Here is a 25,559-nt window from a genome sequence, read left to right on the forward strand (position 1 = left end):
TTATATTAATCAATACACTGCCAGGGACACAGCAGGTAAGGGATATGGAAACTTAGCAGCAAACATTGGCCCAACAAGTGAAAATCCCTTCACCAATACAATTTCTAATCAATCTTTTAACTACTCAAAAGAATCTGTGTTTAGACAGTTTAGAACATCTCCTGCCTCTCACAGTTGGGAGGCTCTGAACAATCACATGTGGCCGGAAAAACCTATTCAGGCAGGCTAGAGGATTTCCAAAGGAGTTTGTAGGTTGAAACACTGTCACACCCAGGAATTATTAACTGGAGCTGTAAGCTAACTCTTTTTTCAGAGAGGTAGTGGGGGACAGCCCCCCGTAAAGTCAGAGGTGTAGGTGAAAGCACAAAGCAGAAAGTAGGCAGACTCTGGTTTTGGGGGTAGATTGCTCGAGAATTTCCAGGGAGACTCCTGAGGCTTGATCCCCGCCTTTGCGTATGCCAAGCCTCCTTCCTCATGACCTTTGCCAGGGGCGGAGCTCGCTCCCCGCAGAGGACAGAATTAGAAAAATAAAGAACCATAAGGTAATTGTTGGGATATTTGCCTGAACAGGATGTATGGGAAAAGAAATACCATCAACTAAGCATCAGGGAACCAGCTGATTATAGGAGTGTTGGCAGCTCAGAATCTGTGGATTTGGTCTTCTTTTTTCTTTTTTTCAGTATTATTGTATTAAGAACTCTTAACGTAAGATCTACACACTTAATAAATTTTTAAGTGTACAATATAGTATTGTTGAGTAGAGGTATGATGTACAGCAGGTCTCTGGAACTTACGAACCCTAACTGAAAGTTTATGCCTATTTGTTAGTAATTTCCAATTTTTTCCTACCCCTAGTCCTTGTTAATCACCATTCGACTCTTTGATGCTATGAATTTGTCCATTTTAGATGCCTAATATATATGGAATCATGCAGTATTTGTCTTTGTGTGACTAGTTTATTTCACTTGGCATAATGTTCCTCATGATTCATCCGTGTTGTCACATGTTGTAGAATTTCCTTCTTTTTTGAGGCCTAATAATATTTCATTGTATGTATATAATACATTTTCTTTATCCATTCATCCATCAGTGAACACTTAGGGTGTTTCCACATCTTGGTCATTGTAAATAGTGCTGTAATGAACATGGGAATGCTAATATCTCTTTGAAATTTGCCTTTTGGAAAATACCCAGATATTGGATATCTAGGTCATATGATATTTCTATTTTTAATATTTGAAAGTATCTCCATTCTGTTTTCTGTATCAGCTGCACCATTTTGCATCTCCACAAACTATAAAGAGTTCTAGTTTCTCCACCAATATTCTTACCAATACTTGTTGTCTTTTCCTTTTTTTTTTTTTTTTTTGGTAATAGCTATCCTGACAGGTGTGAGGTGATACCTCTTTGTGCTTTTGATTTGCATTTCACTCATGGTCAGTGATATTGAGCATTTTTCATATACCTGTTTGACCATTTGTATTTCTTCTTTGGAGAAATGTCTGTTTAAATCCTTAGCCTGTTTTTTTCTTGGGTTATTAGATTCTTTTGCTTTTGCATTGTAGGAGTACCTTGTATATTTTGGATGTCAATCATCAGGTGTATAGTTTGTAAATGTTTTCTCCCATTTCATGGCTTGCCTATTCACTTTGTTGATTGCTTCCTCTGTTGTGCAGGAGCGTCTTTATTTTATATAGTCCCACTTGACTATTTTTGCTTTTTGTTGCTTGTACTTTTGGTGTAATATCCAGGAAATAATTGTCAGGACCAGTGTCATAAAGCATTTCTTGTGTGTTCTTTTCTAGTTTTACAGTTTCAGGTGTTTAGTTATGTCTTTAATCTGTTTTAAGTTGATTTTTATGTGTGGAGTGATATAAGGGTCCAGCTTTTGCATGAGGATATCCAGTTTTCTCAACACTGTTTATTGAAGAAGCTATCCTTTCCTCACTGTATTTTTGCCCCTTATCAGACATCAGTTGACCTTATATGCATGGATGTTTTACTGGGCTCTCTATTTTTTCTGTTGGTATTTATGTCTGTCTGTATGCTGCCATACTGTTTTGATTATTATAGCTTTTTAATCTATTTCAGCCTCAGGACCTGTGATGCCTCTTAGCTTTGTTCTTGTTTCTCAGGAATCATTTAACTATTCATGCTCTTTTATAGTTCCATATGAGTTTTAGAATTGTATTTTTCTACTTCTGTAAAAAAATACCACTGGGTTTAAAAAAAAAAGAGAGATTGCATTAAATCTGTAGATCACTTTGAGTAGTATAGAAATTTTAACAATGTTAAGTCTTCAAATACATGAGCACAGAATGCCTTTCCATTTGCATCATCTTTAGTTTCTTTCATTTGGTAGTTTTTATCATCATACAGGTCTTTCCCCTCATTAAATTTATTTCTAAGTATTTTTTTCTTCCTGTGCTATTGTTAAGAAGATTGTTTTTCTAATTTCCTTTTCAGATAATTCATTGTTAGTGAGTAGAAACACAACCAATTTTTGTGTTCATTTTGTATCCTGTAATTTTATTGAATTTATTAGTTCTAACAGGGTTTTTATGGAGTCTTTAGGATTTTCTAGAAATAGGACCTTGTCATCAGGAAACAGGGACGATTTCACTTATTCTTTCTTGTTTGGATCCCTTTTATTGATTTATCTTTTTCTTGCCTAATTGCTTTGGCTAGGCCTTTTAGAACTCTGATGAATGGAAATAGCAATATGGGTATCCTTGCCCTTGTTACTGTGCTCAAAGGTAAAGCTTTCAGTTTTTCACTGCCGAGTACTGTGGGCTTTACCTAGACGGCTTTTATTATTTTGAATTTCTTTCCTTCCGTGGGCTTCCCTGGTGGATCAGCAGGTAAAGCGTCTGCTTGCAGTGCTGGAGACCTGGATTCGAGCCTTGGGTCAGGAAGATCCCCTGGAGAAGGAAATGGCAACCCACTCCAGTACTCTTACCTGGAAAATGCCATGGATGGAGGAGCCTGGTAGGCTACAGTCAGTGGGATCGCAGAGAGTTGTACACAACTGAGCAACATCACTTCCTTCTATTCCTAGTTTGTTGAATGTTTTTAATTGTGAAGTTTCTTTCAGTTTTGTCTAAGGTTTTTTCCTGCATCTGTTGAGATGATCATGTGATTTTTATCCTTTATTTTGTTAGTATGGTGTATTACATTAATTGAAATGGATATGTTGAACCATCCTTGCATCCTAGAGATAAATCTTGTTTGACTGTGGTGTATGATCTTTTTAATATGCTGTTGGTTTGATTTCTAGTATTCTGTTGAGAACATTTGCATCTGTATTTATCAGGGATGTTGATCAATTGTTTTCTGATAATATTCTTGTCTGGCTTTGATATCAAGATAATGCTGCCTTCATAAAATGAATTTGGAAGTTTTCTTCCTTCCTTCCTCTTCCTTCCTATTCAGTTTTTAGGAAGAGTTTGAGAAGAATTTATTTTACTTTAAATGTTCGGTAGAATTCACCAGTGATGCCATCTGATCCTAGAATTTTCTTTCTTGGAAGGTATTTGATTACTAATTCAAGCTTCATACTAGTTATAAGTTTCTTCAGGCTTTTTCTTCTTTCATAACTTAATCTTGATATGTTGAATGTTTCTAGGAATCAAGCCTTTCTTGTAGATTGTCTAGTTTGTTGTCATATAATTGTTAATATTGTCTCATGATTATTTTTATTTCTGTGATATTGGTTGTAATATCTCTTCACTTTCAATATTCTTTATTTGAATGTATTTTTCTTAGACTAGCTAATAAGGGTCTATTAATTGTGTCTCTTTTAAAAAAACCGACTCTTGGTTTTGTTGATTCTTTTTATGTTGTTTTTTTCTATTTTATATCTTGTTTATTTTCCACACTAATGTTTATTTTTTTCTTCTCCTGTCTTTAGGCTTAGTTTGTTTTTGTCTTTCTAGTTCTTGGAGATATATAGCTAGGGTGTTTATATGACATCTTTCTTTTTTAAAGTAAGTGTTTTTCTACAAACTTACCTCTTAGTACTGCTTTTGCTGCCCCCTTAACTTTTGGTATGTTGTATTATCATTTTCCCTTGTCTCAAGGTATTTTATAACTTTCTTTTTTATTTTTTCTTTGACCCAGTGGTTGTTCAAGAGTATGTTGTTTAATTTCCACATATTGTGAATGTGTTCCTTTTTCTATTGATTTTTAGTTTCATTGCATTGTGATCAGAAAACGTACTTGGTATGTTTCAGCTTTAAAAATTTTTTAAGACTTGTTTTGTGACCTAACATATGATCTATGCTGAGAAAAATCCTCTTGAGCTTGGGAAGAATGTGTATTCTGTTGCTGTTGGGTTGAATGTTCTCCATATATCTGTTAGGTCCATTTGATCTGTATTGTTGTTCAAATCCTTTGTTTCCTTACTGACTTTCTGTCTAAATTTTCTGTCTGTTATTGGTCTTGATCTGAAAAAAGAAAAACTAGAGAAGCCTGTAAAGGATGGCGTTGCATTGCAGAAGAGATTGTTTGGGTGGCTTCCTTTAGAACACATTAGGGAGAAGAAAGAGTTGGTTTGGAGAGAAAAAGTCTCTTGAAAAACAAAATGTAATAGGAAGGTGTTCTATTCAGTGCACATAAAGAGGAAAAGCTGAAATCAAATATCATATAAAGCAGTACCAGCTTGACTTGCAAATAACCTTTTCTGTATGGTTAAATATGGGAGGATGTAATGATTGCCTCAGAGATCCAAGATTAAGGAGCTGATGAGATGAGACTTAACGTGGTGGTCCAGTGGCTAGGACTCTGTGCTCCCAATGCAGGGGGCCTGGGTTTTATCCCTGGTTGGGGAACTGGATCTCACATGCATAACTAAGACCCAACAGCCAAATAAATAAATATATATTAAAAAGAGCTGCGGAGAAGGCGATGGCACCCCACTCCAGTACTCTTGCCTGGAAAACCCCATGGACGGAGGAGTCTGGTAGGCTGCAGTCCATGGGGTCACGAAGAGTCGGACACGACTGAGCGACTTCACTTTCACTTTTCACTTTCATGCATTGGAGAAGGAAATGGCAACCCACTCCAGTGTTCTTGCCTGGAGAATCCCAGGGACGGGTGAGCCTGATGGGCTGCCGTCTATGGGGTAGTACAGAGTCAGACGTGACTGAAGCAACTTAACAACAACAACAACAATAAAAAGAGCTGATCAGAAAGACCGATCTGAAAGATCTTTGCAAACAGTATTAAGAATACAAGTAATCTGAAAGCAGTTATTAAACTCTGGTTGGATTCAAAAAGGATTTTCAGAATAGGTGGTTTTAGAACTGGTTCTTGAGAAAGACCTCAGTGGGCAAAAGCATTCAGAGCATATGCAAGGTTAAGGAGTCATGAGAGATCAGAGAAAGCTTCTATAGGAAAGTAAGAGATGAGGCTGGAAAGGTTGAGTCTGAATTCTAAAGAATCTTGTGCACTTTACTTTAGAATATGAACTTCTTGCCAGGTGGTGAATGGAAACAAAATAAGGACATGTAGGGACTTCCCTGGAGGTCCAGTGGTTACTGCTTTGCCTTCCCGTGCAGGGGGTGTGGATTCAGTCCCTGGTCAGGGAGCTGGGATCCCACATGCCTCATGGTTGAGAAACCGAAATATAAATACAAACAATATTGTAATAAATTCAACAAAGACTTTATTTATTTTTTTAATTTTATTTTATTTAACTTTACAATATTGTATTGGTTTTGCCATATATCAAAATGAATCTGCCACAGGTATACGTGTGTTCCCCGTCCTGAACCCTCCTCCCTTCTCCCTCACCATTCCATCCCTCTGGGTCATCCCAGTGCACCAGCCCCAAGCATCCAGTATCGTGCATCAAACCTGGACTGGCGATTCGTTTCATATATGATATTATACATATTTCAATGCCATTCTCCCAAATCATCCCACCCTCTCCCTCTCCCACAGAGTCCAAAAGACTGTTCTTTGCTGTCTCGTATACAGGGTTATTGTTACCATCTTTCTAAATTCCATATATATGCGTTAGTATACTGTATTGGTGTTTTTCTTTCTGACTTACTTCACTCTGTATAATAGGCTCCAGTTTCATCCACCTCATTAGAACTGATTCAAATGTATTCTTTTTAATGGCTGAGTAATACTCCATTGTGTATATGTACCACAGCTTTCTTATCCATTCATCTGCTGATGGACATCTAGGTTGGTAAATAGACATTTCTCCAAAGAAGACATACAGATGGCTAACAAACACATGAAAAGATGCTCAACACCACTCATTATCAGAGAAATGCAAATCAAAACCACTATGAGGTACCATTTCACATCAGTCAGAATGGCTGCGATCCAAAAGTCTACAAGCAATAAATGGTGGAGAGGATGTGGAGAAAAGGGAACCCTCTTACACTGTTGGTGGGAATGCAAACTAGTACAGCCACTATGGAGAACAGTGTGGAGATTCCTTAAAAAACTGGAAAGAGAACTGCCTTATGATCCAGCAGTCCCACTGCTGGGCATACACACTGAGGAAACCAGAATTGAAAGAGACACGTGTACCCCAATGTTCATCGCAGCACTGTTTATAATAGCCAGGACATGGAAGCAACAAAGACTTTAAAAATGGTCCATGTAAAAAATTATTGTAAAAACTTTAAGGACATTTAGAAGGAGACTTAATAGAAAATGATAATTCTTATGGCATTTGGAGAATGGACCCAATTATGTTTTATAGTTGTGTAACAGAACAAGCTGGTTCAGTAGTCCAGGCAATTGCACAGAGTATGTGTAAGAGGTTATGGGCAAGAAAAACATTTCTGATGTAGATAAGATTTGATTAGCAATTGGAAACAATATTTCTTGCTTTAAAGACCATAAAGAGTATCTGCAATCTCCCTTTGAAAGTTATGCAAAATGTAACTTATGTTTTCAAGTTTTTGCTTAAATTTTTGACTTTTTTTTTACATGAATCAGAAAGTATGAAATAGGTAGAATGAAAAAATACTATGCATACTGTATTCCAAAACATGAATATAAAATAAACAATAAGCAGAGTAAAGTAGGCATTAGAGATTTTATTTCTTTTTCTTAAAGGGGGAGGGAGTGGTCTTTATCTTTTTTTCTTTTTGGTTGTACCATGGGTTTGTGGGATCTTAGTTCCCCGACCAGGGTTGAACTTGGGCCCTTTCATTGAAAGCACCAAGTCCTAACCACTGGACCGTCAGGGAATTCCTGCATAAGAGGCTTTAAATTTTGAATGTTCTAAATAAATTTTACCAGTTTTGAACTCTGGGCTACTTGCTGCTGCTACTGCTAAATCGTTTCAGTCGTGTCCGACTCTGTGCGACCCCAGAGATGGCAACCCACCTGGCTCCCCCGTCCCTGGGATTCTCCAGGCAAGAACACTGGACTGGGCTACTTAGTAAGAATCAAATTATATTAATGCTTATTATGTTAATAGAATGTGATATTCTTTTAACAATAGTATTTGTATAATGATGGAATAATATTAATTTTACACCGAACTCAAAACATTCAACAATAAAGTTTCTATAAGCTTCAGTAGTTAATGTTGTTATATTGCCAGTATAAAAAGAATCTTTTCTTATATTGTATTTTTGCTCCTGTCCTTTTTTGAACCATTCAGTGCAAATACATGTCCAAGAGTAGGTAGCAATATATGCAGATCCAATTACATTAACTAGTAAGACTTTGGAAGTAGTTAATACTTCTGACTTTTAAGAGATTGAAACATGAACTTCTTAGTACATCTCTCCAGATAATTTGCATGAAAAGTTTGGTTGCACAGTTCACCAATACATATATGATTTCATATTCTAGGATTCACCTTTGCTCAGGCAGTCTTATTAGCATTACAGTTTTTGGTTAATTGTGCATTATCCTTGCGTAACCTGCTTTTTCTCATTATCACAAATTGCTTTCACAGTTGAGCTTTACTAATTAAATACTGAATATTCTCATCTAGCTTCAGATAGTGTATGTCAATGAAGTAGAAACAGTGGTAAGATATATTTGGGTAACTTCAATCAATTACATGGTATGCATGTAATAATATATTTTTTATTGAGATGTTTTTGCTCTGTCATCATACTGACTAGAGTCAGATTCTTACTTGGCACATCCAGATGCTCCAGCTTTGTGTGACCTAGATAGAAAACATATGGGGGTATGTGTGTGTATTTTTAGAACATGTTAAGCTATCAGCCTAATGGCAGAATATATGAAAAACTTCAGGAAATGAACAGATCTGTATTTTAGAAAATAATACAGGATTCGTGAAATGGTGGGGAAAGCAAACTAAAAACTTTGCTGTAAAAAATGTAGCATTTAAAAATTCTGTTATTTTCTATATCCTTAGCTTTTAATTACTACCTTTTATTGTTTAGTTCTTTAATAATAAGTCCCATTTTTAAAATGAATCTTAATTGCCTAAGTAATAGTGAAGGTTTAATTTATTGACAGACTTCTTTATCGTTAGCCTAACTATAAATACTTAGAAAATGCTTCTTAATCAGCTCGCTTGATCTGATGCAATAATTGCCCAGTGTGAAATAATGCTCTGGAACTACTAGCAGTATGTACTTAAATTCTTTTTTTCACATTCAGTGGTTCTCATGTTTCATAGCTTGTTTAGAACCCATTTCCTCAAGTGATCATTTTACAATTCTGTATACTAACTTCTTAGTAGGTCAGGCAGTGCATTAGCATATTTGCATTAATCAGCAGTTAAGATTTATATCGGAGACATCACTAATACAAACTAAAATACATAATATGTTTCCATTAGAAATATCACAGGTTTTATAGCTGTATTAAGTGCAGGAAATTGAAAACATTAGTTTTCTTGAAATATTTTCATAGCTACTCATTTTAAATACATTCTGTACATATGTATGAATCACAGAGCTAGCATAGCTTTAAAGAGAGAAATTTTCTGTGAATAAGTTTTTATTGCTCAGCTACTCTTTGTTAAAAATAACTTGTGACATAGAAGGTGTGAAGAAGATGACATTTAATTTCTATGCAGTTGCAGATTATTCAGAATCTGAACCTATTTTCTCTTGTTTTAAGCACTGTTCCTTAAATCAGCAGCTCCTGGCTGGCTTAAAATAATAGCCATAATAGCAAAAGCCAGCACCTCTGTGTTTTTTTACACTGACATACACATAAACACAAAGATGTGTGAAGCAAATGAAAAGATTACAGTCTGGCAGTTTCTCAAAAAATAAACAGAGTTGCCACTTTACCTAGCTATTTCACTCCTAGGTATATACACAAGAAAAATGTATGTCACACAAAAACATGTACATGAATGTTTATAGCAGCATCTTTCATAATAGTCAAAAAGTGGGAGTAACCCACATGTCCAGAAGAAGAGGCAATAATATTTCAAATGTATGTCCATATAGGGGAATATCATTTAGCCATTAAAAAGGCATGAAATCCTGACAAATGTCCAGGACCAGCCAGCTTCACAGGTGAATTTTAACAAACATTTAAAAGAGAATTAACACTTATCCTTCTCAGACTGTCTGCAATAATGGAAGAAGGAATGCTTGCAAACTAATTCTACAAGACCAGCCTCACCCTGACACCAAAACCAGACAAAAGCACTAGAAAAATAAGAAAATTACAGGTCAGTATCAGTAATGAACATAGATGCAAAAATATTCAATGAAACATTAGCAAGCCAAATTTAGCAATATGTTAAATGGATCATACACCATGATCACATGTAATTTATCTCAGAAGTGCAAGAATGATTCAGTATCCATGCTTCGATCAGTGTGATATACCACGTTAACAAATTGAAGGATAAAATTATATCATCATCTCAACAGGTGCAAAAAAAGCTATTCACAAAATTCAACATTCAAGTATGATTAAAAAAAAAAAAAAAACCTCTCAACAAAGTAGATACAGAGAGAATGTACCTCACCTTGATAAAGGCCATACAAAACAATCTCACAGCTAGTATCATACTCAAAGGTGAAAATCTGACACATTTTCCTCTGAGATCAGGAACAGGACAAGATTGCCCACTCTCACCACTTTTATTCAACATAGGATTGGAAGTCTTAGCCATGGTATTAGATAAGAAAAAGAATCCATATTGGAAAGAAGTAAAACTTTAATTCTTTGTGTATGATATGATACTATATATAGAAAATCCTAAAGATGCCCCCAGAAAACTACTAAAACTAATAAATAAATTCAGTGAAATTGTAGGTTGCAAAATTCACTTTCATAAACCTGTTGCATATCTATACATTCACAGTAAAGTATCAGAAAGGGAAATTAAGAAAACTACCCCATTTACAATTGCATCAAAAAAATAAAATGCCCAGAAATAAATTTAACCAAGGAGGTAATAAAAACCTGGACTCTGAAAACTATAAGATACTGATGAAAGAAATTGAAGACTACACAAACAAATGGAAAGATAAAACATGCCCATTCATCAGAAGAATCAATATTTTTAAATGACCACACTTCCCAAAGCAGTTTATGAATCAGTGCAATCCCTATCAAAGTACCAGTGGCATTTTTCACAGAACTAGAAGAAATAATTCTAAATTCTATATGGAAACACAGAAGACAAAATAACCAAAACAGTTTGAAGAAGAACAAAACGAGTTATCATGCTCCTTGATTTTACCCTATACTACAATGCTACAGTAATCCAAACAATATGATGCTGGCATGAAACCAGACACAAAGATCAATGGAAGAGAATAGAGTCCAGAAATGAACCCACAAGTATATGGCCAGGAGAAGGCAATGGCACCCCATTCCAGTACTTTTGCCTAGAAAATCCCATGGACAGAGGAGCCTGGTGGGCTGCAGTCCATGGGGTCGCTAGAGTCGGACACGACTGAGCGACTTCACTTTCACTTTTCACTTTCATGCATTGGAGAAGGAAATGGCAACACACTCCAGTGTTCTTGCCTGGAGAATCCCAGGGATGGGGAGGCCTGGTGGGCTGCCGTCTATGGGGTCACACAGAGTCGGACACGACTGAAGTGACTTAGCAGTAGCAGCAGCAGTATATGGCCATTTGATCTACAGCAAAGGAGATAATATACAGGGAAAAGGTAGTCTCTTTAATATATGGTGTTGGGAAAACTGGACAGCTACTTGCAAAAGAATCAACTGGACTACTTTTTCACACAGTTTACAAAAATAAACTCAAGATGAATAAGACTTACATGTAAGATATGAAACCATAAAACTCCTAGAAGAAAACATAAGCAGCACATTCATTGGTCTGAGCAATATTTTTTTGGATCTCTCTCCTCAGGCAAGAAAACAGAAGCAAAAGTAAAATAATGGGACTACACTAAAAAGCTTTGCACACCAAGGGAAACTATCAACTAAATGAAAAGGCTTCCTATCAAATGGAAAAAGATATTTGTCAACAGTATATCTGATAAGGTATTTAATATCCAAAATATACAAAGAACTCAACATCAGAAACAAATAACCTGATTTAAAAATGGCAGAGGGCCTGAGTAGATGTTTTTCCAGAGAAGTCATATAGATGACCAACAGACACCTGAAAAGACGCTGAAAACCACCATTCATCAGGGAAATGCAAACCAAAACCACAATGAGATATCACCTCACATCCGTCAGAAAGACTATTATCAAAAAGCAACAAATAACAAGTGCTGGTGAGGTTGTGGAGAAAAGGGAAACTTCATGCACTGCCATTGGGAATGTAAATTGGTACAGCCACTAAGGAACACAGCATGGAACTTTCTCAAAAAATTAAAAATATAACTATCACATCACCTATTCCACTTCTGAGTATTTTTCCAAAGAAAATAAAAACACTAACTTGACAAAATATATGCACCCCTTTGTCATTGCAGCACTAGTTACAATAGTCAGTATATGGAAGGGTCCTAAATGCCCACGGACAGATAAATGGATGAAGAAGATGGAGTATATATACACGTTGGAATACTACTCAGCCATGAGAAAAGAATGAAATCTTACCATTTGCAACTATATAGATGCATATAGAGGGTTTTATGCTAAGAGAAATAAAACTGTGAAAGAGAAACTATGATTTCACTTAAATGCAGAGCCTAGAAAACAAAAGACCACACATAATCAAGCCAAAAGATTCATGGAGAACCACTAGGTGATTACCAGAGGGGAGGTGTTGGTGGCATGAAAATAAAAGGAGACAAAACCAAAAATAGTGACTGTATAAACTAAATAATGCTAATTAACTTGACTGATTCACACTGAGTTATAGAATTTGTTAGCTTTATTATTTCTTTAGATCATATAATATTAATTATGCTAGCTTCTTCCCTGACTATAAACTCAAAATTAAATTCGTATATTTTATATTTTACCCTTTTGTGCAAATTAAATTGTATCACTACTACAAGACACTCCTGAGACAATCTATAAGGTCTTCAGCATTATGTAGCTAAATAAAACTGGATTTTAAAAAAAGAATGAATTGCTAATACAAAGATAAAACTTGAAAAAGTTATGCTAAGTGAAGAAACTTAGTATTTCTAAATTTCTAAGCAACTCAGAAAAATTGTATGATTCCATTTACGTTAAATACCCAAAATAGGCAATTTATAAAGACAGATTAGTGATGGTCTCAGGCGAAGTGCAGAAACATGTGGAATGACTGCTAATGGGTACAGGGTTTCCTTTTGCAGTGGTAAAATTGTTCTGAAAAATTAGATTGTGGTGATTTGGTTGCACAACTCTGTAAATATACTAAAAACCATTGAATTGTTTACTTAAATTGAATCGTGTGCCAATTCTATTGTAATGAAACTGTTATTTTAAAGAAAAGAAAGAAAAGCAAAGGCTGCTTTGGCTTTCCTAAAATAATAGAGATCCATGTAGTGTTATGACAACCAGCAGTCTTAATATTTAAGCACAAAGAGCTAGTTTTCAACGCCATTAGGATTACTTTAGAAAAATGTATTCATTTGCTCACTCCTTCAGCAAATTGTTTACTGGACCCTTCTAAGTACTTGACACTGTTTCAGGTACTACGGATTCAGTCACATTCCCGATTCTCCTTCCTCTTCATGTGTAGTGAGTCGCCAAGTCACATCAAGTCTATTTCATGCCCTTCAGTCTATCTCTGTTGTCTTGTACTCTTAGCATTGTGGCTTAGTTCTGTTACCTGGTCCAGTATTTCTTAGCCATGGTGTTAATGTTAGTAGAATACTAAAGTTTGCACATGTTTTATCTTTTAAAAAATTAGAGAAGTAATCTTATAAACCACTTTTACTGACTTGCATTCCATTGTGTTTTTGTGAGTGGAAGAGAAAGCAGCACTGTTGCATCTAGTGTGCCAGAAATAACACACCATCTTCAGTGCCTATGAGAATATTTTGTGACTCTGAACCTCATCCATTTTGTATGTGCTCAGTAACATTTGAGATTCTCTGAGTTGAAATATTACAGTCACGTTTTTTAATCCATATTGCTTTAGTTTAAGATCTCACTAAATCACTCTTGCCAGAGATCTTTTTCCTAATTGAGATACATTTGACATAAAACTGTGTAATTTAAGGTGTATAACATGTTGACTTGATACATTTATATTATAATATGATTGCCATTGTAGCAGTAATTGCATGTGTATCACATTAATTTGTCTTTTTAGTGGTTGGAGTAATTAGGTTTATTAGTCTCTCAGCAAGTTTGAGGGTTATAATACAAAATTGTTGTCTGTATTCACTGTACTGTGAATCACTAGGACTTATTACTTATTAGATCACTAGGACTTATTTACTACTCATTGCAAGTCTGTACTCTTAAATAATATCTGTCCTATTCCCCTAACCCTTCTGCCCTGTAAACTACCAATTTTACTTTGTTTCTGTGAGTTTGTTATTAGATTGTACATAGGAGTGATCAGTTCAGTTCAGTCGCTCAGTCGTGTCCGACTCTTTGTGATCCCATGGACTGCACCACGCCAGGCTCCCCTGTCCATCACCAACTCCAAGAGATTGCTCAAACTTATGTCCATGGAGTTGATGATGCCATCCAACCATCTCATCCTCTGTTGTCCCCTTCTCCTCCCGCCTTCAATCTTTCCCAGCATCAGGGTCTTTTTCAGTGAGTCAGTTCTTTACATCAGGTGGCCAAAGTGTTGAAGTTTCAGCTTCAGCATCAGTCCTTCCAATGAATATTCAGGACTGATTTCCTTTAGGATTGATTAGTTGGATCTCCTTGTAGTCCAAGGGACTCTCAAGAGTCTTCTCCAACACCACAGTTCAAAAGCAACAATTCTTTGGCATTCAGCTTTCTTTATAGTCCAGCTCTCACATCAATACATGACTACTAGAAAAACCATAGCTTTGACTAGACAGATCTTTGTTGGCAAAGTAATGTCTCTGCTTTTTAATATGGTATCATCTAGGTTGGTCATAGCTTTTCTTCCAAGGAGCAGGCATCTTTTAATTTCATGGCTTCAGTTACCATCTGCAGTGATTCTGGAGCCTAAGAAAATAAAGTCTCTTGCTGTTTTCCATTGTTTCCCATCTATTTGCCATGAAGTGTTGGGACTGGATGCTATGATCTTAGTTTTTTGAATGTTGAGTTTTAAGCCAACTTTTTCACTCTCCTCTTTCACTTTCATCAAGAGGCTCTTTAGTTCTCTTCTTCACTTTCTTCCGTAAGGGGGGTGTCATCTGCATATCTGAGGTTATTAATATTTCTCCTGCAGTCTTGATTCCAGCTTGTGCTTCATTCAGTCTGGCATTTTGCATGATGTATTCTGTATGTAAGTTAAATAAACAGGGTGGCAAGAGACAGCCTTGACATATTCCTTTCCCAGTTTGCAACTAGTCTGTTGTTCCATGTCTGTTTCTTACTGCTGCATATGAGTAATATCACACAATATTTGTTTTTGTCTCACTTATCTCACTTAGCAGAAAGTCCTCAAGGTCCAAAGATCTCTTTCTAACATCCATATCTGATCATGGTATTTTTCCCAATTAGGTTTGTCCATTGATTCTGCACTGTGGATAAAAGAAACTGTAAACTTCTTTCTTTGCCTGATGTACTAGGTCATTGATGATCTTGTTCTTGTCTATCTGGTATCTGTCCAGCTTCATCTCCAGCAAGGCATATCTCTATGCTTTCACGCCTTTGCCTGTGCTCTTCTACCGATCACAAATGCCCTTCCTATAACTTGTGAGTGTCAAACTCCTTTCAGGTCTCACCACACACACAACTGCTCTGTGAAGTAGACTTAGGTTTCATCTACAATGTTCCCACTATATTTTATATTTGCAGTTTTCACAATGCATTATAATTATTTTAATACCTCATTCTCCTTTTGTATTTTTAGCTCCTTGAAAGCTGGGACTTTGTCCTCCTATCTTTGTATTCCCAGCTTTTAGGATTCCCAGGAATCTAGTACAAAGTAGCGGAGAAGGCAATGGCACCCCACTCCAGTACTCTTGCCTGGAAAATCCCATGGATGGAGGAGCCTGGGAGGCTGCAGTCCATGGGGTCTCGAAGAGTCGAACACGACTGAGCGACTTCCCTTTCACTTTTCACTTTCATGCACTGGAGAAGGAAATGGCAACCCACTCCAGTGTTCTTGCCTGGAGAATCCCAGGGACGGGGGAGCCTGGGAGGCTGCCATCTATGGGGTCGCACAGAGTCGGACACGACTGGAGTGACTTAGCATCAGCAGCAGTACAAAGTAGATGTTTAATAAATATTTGCTGAATAAATTTAGAAGTTTCTCCAAAAATTTTAATTTAACCAGAGCATTTATATATTACATGATGAAATTGAAGATTAAAAATACTTATATGACAGCCTGTGTTTCCTGGAGCAGTTCCAATTTTAAAGAGTCTAGATTCTTGAAGTGTTAATGTAGTTACCAAGACATAATTTTTTGTTGAAAAATATACACATTGAAGCTATATGTTAATTTTTTAATTTTTTACAACTTATTTTTCCATTTGATTTCATGTACTTTTTAAAAATTTTCTAATTAAAGTCTTTTTTTCTAGTTCAGATCACTTTCAAAACAATAGATAATGAAAAATTGGCATGTACAACAGAAAAAACCTAAATTTTAGTTCTATCCTTTTAATGTGCACTTTGGGACAAATAACTGCCTATCTGTATTTGTATGAATATTAATAAATAAAAATTATTGGAAATTTAGAAATCCTTAGGTATAAGGATTAACTACTGACCAACAAAGGCATTTGCCATCTGCCTCTACTGAGATTCCTGGTGGACTTCCCTGGTGGCTCAGATGGTAAAGCGTTTGCCTACAATGCAGGAGACCCGGGTTCAGTCCCTGGGTCGGAAAGATCCCCTGGAGAAGGAAATGGCAACCCACTCCAGTATTCTTGCCTAGAAATCCCATGGATGGAAGAGCCTGGTAGGCTACAGTCCATGGGGTCGCAAAGAGTCGGACACGACTGAGTGACTTTCTTTCTTTCTTTAGGTATAAGGATTACCAATAATCTTATCAATAATAAGGTCTAGGATGCTGTGAGAGTAGCTCCCAATCTTTTTGGACTTCTGTTATTCTGGTGTGATTTCTTTAATATGGAGACCCTGCTTTTACTCCTTGTCCTTCTTCTAACAGTAGATTATTTATTTAACTTTAAATGAATTTTTAAAATAATTTTGAGAATGTATTAGTACTCTCAAGAAACTGGGTATTTCATAACATATCACATATTCATACATGAAAATGCATTTGTCAAAGACACTATTTGAGAATCCCCAATTAGGATCTGGAGTTGGCTGTAACTTATTACTATCTTTGACTAGTGAGGAAAGAGATACTGGCAAAGTAAAAGTTTGGAGCCAGAAAGGTTAGGTGTAAATCATGATTCTTTGAGTGAATAAATCTCTTTGAGCCTGTTTCCTCATCTGCAAGATGAAATACTAATACCTGCCTGAAATGGTTGTGAAAATTAACGGTTTCTATGATGGTAGTTAGTGCCTACTAAGTAAATTTTTCATAAATTGTAACTCCTACTTGCTTAGTATTAATAAAACCCTGAGAATAGATAAAAGGGTTTCCTGTTACACTAATTATTGGGTAATTTGTCTTCTTGAGCCGTTGTTACACTGTTTTCCCAAGGAGATTGGTCTTTGAGATTCTAAAAACAAAAGTGGCTTACAGATATACAGATCAAGAAGCAGAGTCGGGGACTGTTGTCTTCTTGTCCTTCACTACTATCCCCTGACATGCCAGTTAACAACATAAATTCATTTGCTTCCCCTTTCATTTTATTATGTATAATAATGTTAGTATTTTTTCCTGCCTACATAGGTTCCTGGTTATGTTAAGGAATTCATTTGGCTAGGATCCTTTGATCTAGCCAGTCAGAGTGTCTCTCTTTTAAACTTTCTCCACAATCAGATATTTAAATCAGTGTCGTTTTGCAAATAACCTTTTGTGACAAGTAACAAATAACCTTTCTACATTACAAAAAAAGAAAAAAGAGGGAGAGAGAAAGAACAAAGGAGAACGTTTTCAATTCCCTCTGTTTGATTCTACAAGCCTGCTTGTGTAAACCCATTTCCCTCACTGCTTTTTATTCGAGTGTCATCAAGAGCTTTCCTTGATCCACCTGCCTCCAGTTATTACTGTCCACTTTACAGCCAAACTTCCTAAAAGAGCTGTCCCTTTCATATGTTTTCCGTATAGTCACTATCCAGTAACTAAAATTTGGCTTCATTTACCCCAGAACTGCTTTCACTGCTGATTGCTAAATCCTGTGGCCATGTCTCTCTCCTCGCAGTGAGCAGTGGCTGCTTTCTCGTTCTGGCGCATGGGTTCTCATTGTGGTGGCTTCTCCTGTTGCGGAGCACGGGCTCTAGGGCACCAGGCTTCATTCATTGTGGCACGTGGGCTTGTTAGTCACAGTGCATGGCTTGTTGCTCTGCGGCATGTGGGATCTTCGTGAAGCAGGGATCAACCTGCATTTCCTGCATTGACAGGCAGTTTCTTTATCACTGAGCTACCAGGGAAGCCCTACTTCTTCCTAAAAAGCCTCTTTGGTCAGTGTACCATACTGTCCTGTGGCTCTTCTTGCCTCTGTGTCAGTGCTTTTCAGTCTCTTCCTCTTCCTCTGCCTGACTCTTGAATGTTGATGTTTTCTCCTAAGCCCTTGACACATTTTCTGTAGGATTTAACACTTCTAAGTGAATATTTGTTGAATGAATGTGTCTATATATTGATAGTTTCTCAAGAGATTCGACTATAACTGAACCTCATTAACTGAAAAAATGTCAGTATGTTACAACATGCACTTCACAGCCACACTTTAGTGCTGTCTGTCTGAGCCATGATTCTCTTAAGCTACTACATGCTTATAGTGAAAAAAATACAAGTCCATTATTCAGCCTTTCTGTCCGTCAAGTTTAGTTAGCTTTTTTAAAGTTCTCTGTATATAAATGGTAATTTTAAAAAGCATGCGTTACCCTAAATTTTTATACCAGGTTAACTGTTTACAGAAATTTTATAGCATTGATGTCCATCCTCAATAAAACAGTAATGTTTACTTGAAGTAGCAATTTAATTTAAATGCACTCTGCAATATATATTCTGAAGTTTAGGATTAGAAGGGGGGAGAAAATTAATATTTAATGAAATTTTTTCATGCCAGGCTCTGGCCTGTGTGTTTATCTACATTGTATATTTTCATTTTCTAACACTCTGGGAGATAAGTATTTTTAGTCATCTCATAGAGAAAACAAAATTAAGGTTAAGGTAAGTTAAAATAGACTCTACACTACAGGATATACAGCTACTGAAACTCAGAACCAGGCTTCTCTCAAACTTTATAGCCTATAGCTACCTTATAAATGATGCAGAAAATATAAACTAGTAATGAATGCTAAATACAGAAATATATTTTGTAAGTACTTGAGTTAACTAAATCCAAGTTGTGCTAAAAGTTGTCTGTGTCGTTTTGTCCCTAGGCAATTATTTGGCAGAAAACTAGAGTATCAGATCATAAAATGGCTCTCATGTCTGTTCTGGGGACTGCTGTTATGGGCAATATGGAATCCTTTCAGTACCACTGTGAAGAATCTCAGGTATACAACAAAGATGTTCTTGAATAATTCTAATTTACCACTGAAGCTGTTTAATTATGTCCTTTTTGTCGGGTTGAGGTAACAAGAAGTGTCTCTTTAAAAATTTTAATGACAAAGGATGTATAAGCTCATATTAAATCTCTTTTCCCTGCCCTACTTCCTGTTTTTATCTCTTCTGTTTATTGTTTTTAATTTTAAGTATCATGGTTACATTAGTTGTTTAAGTGATTTTCAGTTTAGAATCTTCATCTCTTTGCTTTCCTCAATGAAAGAAACGGAGTTGAGCCCTCTTACCTTTGTTTCCCTTTCCCATCTTGAGTATGTCTTCCAGCTTTATTTTCCGACCTGTCGGCTCTAGAGTCTCTTGAGTCCCTGTAGCGCTGGATGAGGCCACTAACACTCCCAGTCTTGCTTGCTCTCTCTCTGACGTGCCCGCTCCACTCTCAGGTCATCTAGCTTCAGAACCTGTGTCTTATGTAACCATCTTTCATTTGAAGATTCATGTTAAAAGTTGAAAACTCGTATGGACTGTACATTATTATGACTTCTTTTCTTTTCTATAATTTGTTGCCGTCTCTTGGCTACTAGTTCCCCTCCTATTCTCTTGTATAATATTGAGTTCTTAATAATTATCATTTTATTAGTGTCTTGGATGGAGCTTGTGCTCAATTAATGTATTAAGAATTCTCTCTACCTTAGAAGGTAGCCATGATCTGACTTGGGTTCTGTTTTTCAGAGCACCCTTAATAGTTGTTTAATAGTTTAGACACTAGTGCCGTTTTGGACTGGTCCTCTTGGCTGACTTGGGATAGGAAGGGTACTGTCTAAATTTTGCTGGGTTCTTGTGGTTTCCTAGAACTTGTTGCCCATGCTGGTAACCCAGGAAGCTTGTGACAGGAGATTCAGACGTGCTACCTATGTTCTGCTTTAGAGAGTCTACCTGTCATAGTTTCGTCTGAAGACCAGCAGCATTAGCATTGCTTGGAAACTTGTTAGTTTGACAGACTGAGTAGGGGACAGACGTCTTTACTTTGGTAAAGGAGTACAAGAGGAGCTATTAGACAGCAGCATGGAAGTTAGCTGAAATATTTTATCAAGTTTTGAATGTGGTAAGATTAAAAAATTTGAGCATTTAGAGATGAAAGAAATAAAGGCTGTACACCTATATCTTAGCATCACTGGTGTGTGTTGTATAGATGGGAATGAAATTAATGAGATGGGATAGAGAGCAAGAAAAAGGGGTCTGATGAGGAGACTGAGGGAGACTATCTCCCTTATAGGCTGTAAGCAAAGGGAGAGAAAATCTCCCTAAAGAGGAAGTTTCAGAGAGGAAGTAGAAAATCCAAAAGAGAAGGCTGAAACAGTGTCATGCTTCCCAAAGGAGAGAATTCCATTGGTGTCAGGGTCTGCAGAGAGTCAGGTAGACACAGTAGAGCTAAGTGTCTATTGGAGTTGGTCATTGAGGTAGAAGCTAGATGATAGAAGGCTGGAAGTGAAGGGAGGGAGAGAAGGGTTCATAGTTGAAGAGCAATCAGGGGAGTATTCTTTGTTTATATTTTGCCTTTGATTTTCGTTTTGCTTTTTACTTGAGTGATACTTGGGTATAGAGTCTTATAAGGCCTATCTTATTTTTTATTTTGTTGCACTGATTTAGTCTCTTACAGAGATTTTTTTTCCCCACAAACTAGCCTGATTTTCACTTTTTGTAACATTTTATAAGACTCTGCCATTTGATTTTAGTTTTCCATATAACTTACCATGTGTTCATTCTTAAGGTTATCTATCTTAAACCATTTTTAAAGCTCAGTATTTGGAAGTAATACTATTTATTCAGTGGCCAACCAAGATGGTGTGGAAGAAAAACACTAGCAATATTACTGATGTTTTCTTCATTTTAATCTTTATTCTTACCTATTCTGTTTTTTTTTTTTTTCCCCATCAACAAGCCTAGTAAGTCTTTCAGAGGGTGAACAGCTCTCCCTGATGCTCAGCAGGTGCTTTAAGAAGGCTCTCATATTACTTGGTAAATTATGCAACCATTTATAAGGGTTGTGAAGTTTTATAGTTAATTAAGTAGTTTCATTTTATAATGGATTATCTTGCTATATGTATTAACTTTTTTTAATTGGCGCAGTTTGGCTCTGTGACAGTAACGCACTTAGTGTTCTAAAGTTGGTAATGCATCCATCTCCTTAAACACTTATTTCCAAGGGTAGGGATAGCCACAGACATAGGTGGCAGCCTACAGCCTGTGTTGGTAGGGAGCCTCATGGTTTCTACTTAACTAAAAATAGCAAACCCCCTGACACTCTTGCTTTTTTAAACCTAAGCAGAAAATTTCTCACTATTACTGTTTCTTAACAGGTTAATAAAACATCTGATTCCAGTTGTTTCAGATAAGAAATTTTATAGGCCTGTATTTTGAATAATTTGATCAACATCATATTAGTAGTGTAGCTGGAGTTTAAACCATTTCAGTCTGGCTCTTTGCTGTATTCCTAACAGTTCTTTGTATTATCTCTAAAAGTAGGAGCATTTTCCTTGCTTTCTGTTCACTAAATCTCTCTTCCTTTTCATACATTTGTGAAATAGTTTTCTAAACAAAAATGAAGATAAAGTACATTGCAATGTGTCAAAGAGTAAGAGATCTTTTTCTCCTTCAGTAATGAAAAACTAGTCAGATTGACTTCATGGCATACTCAAAATAAAGATAGAAACAGCTACTTCTTTACAGAAAATGGTGGCTGAAAAGAAAAGGATGAACAGCCAGAGGAAAGTTACATTACAAGGGAAGAAATTTTTTTGAAAATAGTAGGAAATAGGGTTGAGCAGAGAGCAGCAGTATTTATACTGTATGTCCTATGACAATAAGATATGTATTCATGAAACTTTAATGAATGCCAGTTTTCCCTTAAAATTGCAAGAAGGGAGAGTTAGCTGAGAACACCAATTTAACATGCTTCAGTAATTTAAGTTTAATGCTCATGACATGGTTATCAAGAAGTTTATGGCTGTTTAGACCTTAAAATGAAAATCCATTTGTTAATTTTGATTATACCTTTAAATGTATATAACCAGATCCATGGACTCATGTTTACTGTTGACATTGCATATCAATACTATAATTATTTATTACAATTGTAGATTTTTCTAAGTGGATTTCTTCCAAAGCATGATGCAGACCACTCTTGCACAAGTCTTTCAACCCCAGAAAGGAGTTTCATCTTTATAAACAGTCGACCAGTACACCAAAAAGATATATTGAAGGTAATCTTTTTAAGAAAAAAGTAATTTGTCAGCTTCTTATAAGGACTATTTGTAATAATTTGTTCTAAAATAAGGAAAAGGAAAAATTATAGTATGGCGCTTCCCTAGTGGCTCAGATGATTAAGAATCTGCCTGCAATGTAGGAGACCTGGGTTCAATCCCTGGATTAGGAAGATCCCCTGTAGTAGGGAATGGTTACCCACTCCAGTATTCTTGCCTGGAGAATTCCATGGACAGAGGAGCCTGGCAGGCTACAAAGAGTCAGAAACAACTGAACAACTAACACTTCACTTTCACTTTTCACCTTACATATGACTCTTCACAACAATTCCGTGGTGAATTATTATCCTTATTTATAGTGAAGAAGGTCTTCTCTTGTGGCTCAGCTGGTAAAGAATCCACCTGCTATGCGGGAAACCTGGGTTTGATCCCTGGGTTGGGAAGATCCCCTGGAGAAGGGAAAGGCCACCCACTCCAGTATTCTGGCCTAGAGAATTCCATGGACTGTATAGTCCTAGGGTTTGCAAAGAGTCAGACATGACTGAGTGACTTTCACTTTTACTTTCATAGTGAAGAAACTGAATGTTAGTGACTACCTTAGACCACATAGCCGGGAAGTAACAGAATTTGAATTTGAACTCAGGACTTTGAAAACACCCATGACACTGTGATCTTTTCCATGAAGTCAGTTGCACTGGATGCATGCTTGCACTTCGTGTTACGTAAATTCAAAGCTTCTAAATGAGCTTTAGTATTTAGATACTACTTTTCCTAATAAGCAGTTACATCCACTCAGTTTCTCAGTTGAATGTGCTTCTTCTGGTGGTATTTTAAGGATAATATTACTTAAATAATGCTATCTTTATAAATACTTTAAAGAATAATAATACTTTAGTATATTTCTGTCATTTTTTGTCTTCATTACATGTATTTCTAGCTAATCCGACATTATTACAATCTGAAATGTCTAAAGGAATCTACTCGTTTGTATCCCATTTTCTTTCTGAAAATTGACGTTCCAACAGCTGATGTAGATGTGAATTTAACACCTGATAAAAGTCAAGTATTGTTACAGAATAAGGTAACCTTTTTCAGATAATTTTTTGTATTATTTATAAACTTATGCAATCCTAGCTGTTTTCATATGAAAAAGATTTACTTTTCTGTATAGATGTTTTTAATGTTAGTCTCATAATTTCCCCTAATACTTGTTAATTTGTATTTTTAGGAATCTGTTTTAATCGCTCTTGAAAATCTGATGACGACTCGTTACGGATCACTACCTAGTACAAATTCTTACGAAAGTAATAAAACAGATGTTTCCTCAGCTGACATGGTTGTTAGTAAAACAACAGAAACAGATGTGCTTCTTACTAAGATGGAAACATCTGGAAATAATTATCCAAATGTTGATACTTCAGCCATTCCTTTCCAAAATGATGTGCGTAATGATACATCTGGGGAAAACACTAATTATTGTTTAAATCATCAGGTACATATTGGTGACCATTATGATGATTATTTTAATAGTGAAAATTCTAGCATTGATAAGAATGATGGAAATGCATTTAAAGAAATCCCAGAGAATAAGTCATCGTGTGAGGACACCCAAGAGAAGAATGGTGAAACTTGGTCTGTGGATTCTGTTGGGCAAGCCCAATCAGAAAATGGCAATAAAGGCCACAGAGATGAGAGTGGAGAAAATGAAGAAGCAGCAGTTCCTGAGAAGTCTGCGGAAATTTGTGTAGATGACTGGAGCAAAGGAAATATACTTAATTCTAGAGGAGAAAACATTGAACCTGTGAAAATTTTAGTGCCTCAAAAAAGTTTAGTGAGTAATGTAAATAGTAATAATAATAATACAAGTCCTGAACAAAAGAATCTCTGTGAAAGTTCCTGTGACAAAAATTCAAATGTGGTAGATAACAAATCTGGACAGCTTACAGCTTATGATTTAATTAGCAATCGAGTAATCAAGAAACCCATGTCAGCAAGCGCCCTTTTTGTTCAAGATCATCGTGCTCAGTTTCTCACAGAAAATTCCAAGACCAGTTTGGAAGATGCAACAGTACAAATTGAAGAACTGTGGAAGACATTGAGTGAAGAGGAAAAACTGAAGTAAGTTTCCAGAGCTTTCATGTGACCTGAATGCTCAGATATTTCCATTCTATATGACTCACTGGGTTGAAAAAGCTTCTTTTTCTTCTTATTTATGGAAAAGCAGAATGGAAAATACCTTGTGGCTTGTCCTAGAGTACTTTTTTGACATCACTTTTTTGGGGGTTAATTTAGAGATTTTTACTTTCTTTTTTTTCTTTTTGCTTGTTTTTTATTTTGGTATAAAACTACTTTCTGGTTTAAGTTTGTAATTAAAAGTTTTACATTCTTAAGACTACCATTTTCTTCTATTTCTTTTTTATACTAATCTTCCTATTATAGGACTTTTTTAAACTTTTCTATTAGAACCGGGTTTCTTTTTTAAGATCTTGAATATTCCCTTTTTAAATTGTTCTTTAAAACATGTAACAATACAAAAAGTATAACGTTGCAGATTTAATTCAGTGATTTTAATACTCTTCCTTATACTCTTCAGTATAACTCAAAAGACTTTCTTCTAAAATCTTTTATTTTTTGGCAGCTTATAAACTATGGTGGGTTTGGAGGAGTAGGTAAAATAGATGGTTTGATCTCTTCTTTAAAAACTACATATTATTTGCTATTTTTAGATGTTCAGCTTTAAAGATACCAAAAATCCAAATAGATCCTACTGTATCTTTAAAAGTTAATCTAAAAAGGTACAGCCTTTTAGAAACGAATACAACCTTAACTAGAGAGTAAGATCCAACAACACCATAGTAGGCCTAAAAACAGCCACCAATTAAGAAAGCGTTAAAGCTCAACAATAAAAATGACACCAATCCCAATAATAAACAACTAACTCCTAGCCCTAATACTGGACTAATCTATTAGAAAATAGAAGTAATGTTAAGAAACACTTTCTCCCTGCATAAGTTTAAGTCAGTATCTGATAATACCCTATTAACAGTAAATAAAAATAACCCAATAATAAATTCAAATTACCTGAATAAATCCAAAAAAATATGATGGTTGTTTCCAGTTGACTGAAGGCACTTGCTATAATCACAGGATATTATGTTTTGAGTGATTTAGCTCACCAGAAAATGAAAGAGTGCAATTAT

At 36.0% G+C, this 25,559-nt stretch overlaps 1 protein-coding gene across 8 annotated transcripts in view; it reads left to right on the forward strand.

Annotated features, from left to right (window-relative positions):
* The window catches only part of PMS1 (PMS1 homolog 1, mismatch repair system component), a 111,901-nt gene that overhangs the window by 65,918 nt on the left and 20,424 nt on the right, over positions 1 to 25,559 (forward strand). For 4 of the 8 annotated variants that reach the window (XR_015148809.1, XR_015148823.1, XM_086361800.1 and 1 more), the window contains 4 exons: positions 18,976 to 19,092; positions 22,237 to 22,359; positions 23,297 to 23,440; positions 23,588 to 24,477. Coding sequence is in view for 5 of the 8 variants with exons in the window: in XM_086361800.1 (XP_086217926.1) it covers positions 18,976 to 19,092; positions 22,237 to 22,359; positions 23,297 to 23,440; positions 23,588 to 24,477 (1,274 nt within the window). In the remaining 3 variants the exon portion in view is untranslated. Of the gene's footprint in view, positions 1 to 7,269; positions 7,412 to 11,089; positions 11,446 to 18,975; positions 19,093 to 22,236; positions 22,360 to 23,296; positions 23,441 to 23,587; positions 24,478 to 25,559 lie in introns of those variants that run through there. The other 4 variants (XR_015148818.1, XM_086361804.1, XM_086361834.1 and 1 more) reach the window with 3 other exon arrangements.

The sequence above is a fragment of the Bos grunniens genome, chromosome 2 (assembly GCF_055505025.1).
Source record: "Bos grunniens cultivar Pamir isolate PY7600 chromosome 2, Bosgru_T2T1.0, whole genome shotgun sequence".
Classification (NCBI taxonomy): domain Eukaryota; kingdom Metazoa; phylum Chordata; class Mammalia; order Artiodactyla; family Bovidae; genus Bos; species Bos grunniens.